At 54.7% G+C, this 1,546-nt stretch overlaps 1 protein-coding gene across 1 annotated transcript in view; it reads left to right on the top strand.

Moving 5' to 3' along the window:
• The first annotated feature begins 913 nt into the window (after positions 1–913).
• The window catches only part of CUNH12orf56 (chromosome unknown C12orf56 homolog), a 50,575-nt gene continuing 49,942 nt past the window's right edge, over positions 914–1,546 (top strand). Inside the window, exon 1 of the mRNA XM_050131870.1 lies at positions 914–1,351. Coding sequence (XP_049987827.1) covers positions 1,100–1,351 — 252 coding nt within the window. The 5' untranslated portion in view covers positions 914–1,099. The remainder of the gene's footprint in view (positions 1,352–1,546) is intronic.

Here is a 1,546-nt window from a genome sequence, read left to right on the forward strand (position 1 = left end):
AATGTGAAAGAAAGGAGAATATAAATCACAGTAAGGAACATCAGATAATATTAAGGGTTGTTAGTAAATCGAGGGATGATATTTTTATTATTGTATCTTTTCCTTGTATTTATTTTGAGACAGGGTCTTGCTGTGCAGTCCAGAACTCACTAGACCGACAAAGTCAGACCTCCAGTATGGCGCTCCTCAGGCCTCAGTCTCTGGAATGCTAGGCCTACAGTGTGGGTCACCTGGCTCCATTCTTGGGTCTTTAGATGAATGGGAAGGGGGAGGGGAAGATGTCTTTCCTAGGATTTGAAATAAAAATGGAAGTGCACACCTAGGGCAAGAAAGTTTCTGTCTGCTTTTCATCTCGTTAACCCAACAGTCCGTGCTATTTTAGGCCTGCAAACGTGAAGCGGTCTCTTTATTGCTCTGCGTCTCTAGGGTTACACAATCCTCATCCTTCCACTCATTAGCTTCCATTTCCAGAGGGTCCTTCAACCATGCATTCATTTTCCACATTGTTCTCGGGAACACAGGAGCACGGTTTAGATGGTCCTGCGTTACCAGAGCAATTTGTGAGAGTCCCCTTGAGACAGAGTCCTGCTTCGGAGACAAAGCTGGAAAGTCAGTGTTATGGTCATACAAACCAGGCAGTGTTCTGGTCAAAGGCGAAATCTGTCATTATAGGATTCTCAAATCGGTAAAACTCCATGCTTCAAGTTTCTCTTGAACGGGAAATAAGGTTAAAACTTGCCTCCATTATCAATGGAGTTTGTATGGGACCCTGTGACTCAGTAGCTGGATGAGGCCCCTAACTATTCCTTCCCAGACCTTGAGTGGCTCTCGGTTGTCAATCAACCCAGCGAGAAAGACCTCAGTCTTGCCCCGCCTATCGCTGTGAAAGTGCGGACAAAGATTAGGGGCGGGACCAGGCGGGGCAGGGGGCTCGGAAACCGGACCCGGGAGCGGGTTCCGGGAGCTTTGGGGCCGGCTCCCTGCGTCCCGGCGCGGTGGTGGCGGAGGCAGCTGGCGCGCGGCTTTGTGGCGTGCAGGGGTTCCACCGAGTGTCGTGGAGGCACAGCCAGCGAGGACACTGCCTGGTCGCGGGTGCCGCATGGCTAGCCCCGCTCGGTCCGGCTTCCCGGCGCGCACGAACAGCCGTCTGGACGCGTTCCTGCGGCGGCACCTGGCGCCCGAGGTCTACGACGCCGTCCGCGCCTACGAGCCGTGCATCGTGGTGTCCGACGCAGAGAAGCACACGTTCAAGTACGTTGTGCTCAGCGACCGGCTCATCTACCTGACCGAGAACCCGCCCAAGTCCATCCGGCGGGTCGTGGCTCTGCGGGACGTCGTGGCCATTGACCTGGTGAGGATCGCGGGAGGGCGGGAGGGCGGGCTCCTTCCTAAACTCTCGCATCCCCCTCCTGCACCGGCGAAAGGAGGAGGAACACCTTCTCCATCCCGCCCACGACTTACCCACACCTTCTTGTCAGTGAAAGCAGCGGCGCGGGAAAGCTGGGAGAATTTGAAATAACGACGCCCCCACCCCCTTCTCAATCTG

Source organism: Alexandromys fortis, unplaced genomic scaffold, assembly GCF_014885135.2.
Source record: "Alexandromys fortis isolate MF-2015 unplaced genomic scaffold, M_Fortis_MF-2015_v1.1 scaffold_371, whole genome shotgun sequence".
In the NCBI taxonomy this organism is placed as follows: Eukaryota; Metazoa; Chordata; class Mammalia; order Rodentia; family Cricetidae; genus Alexandromys; species Alexandromys fortis.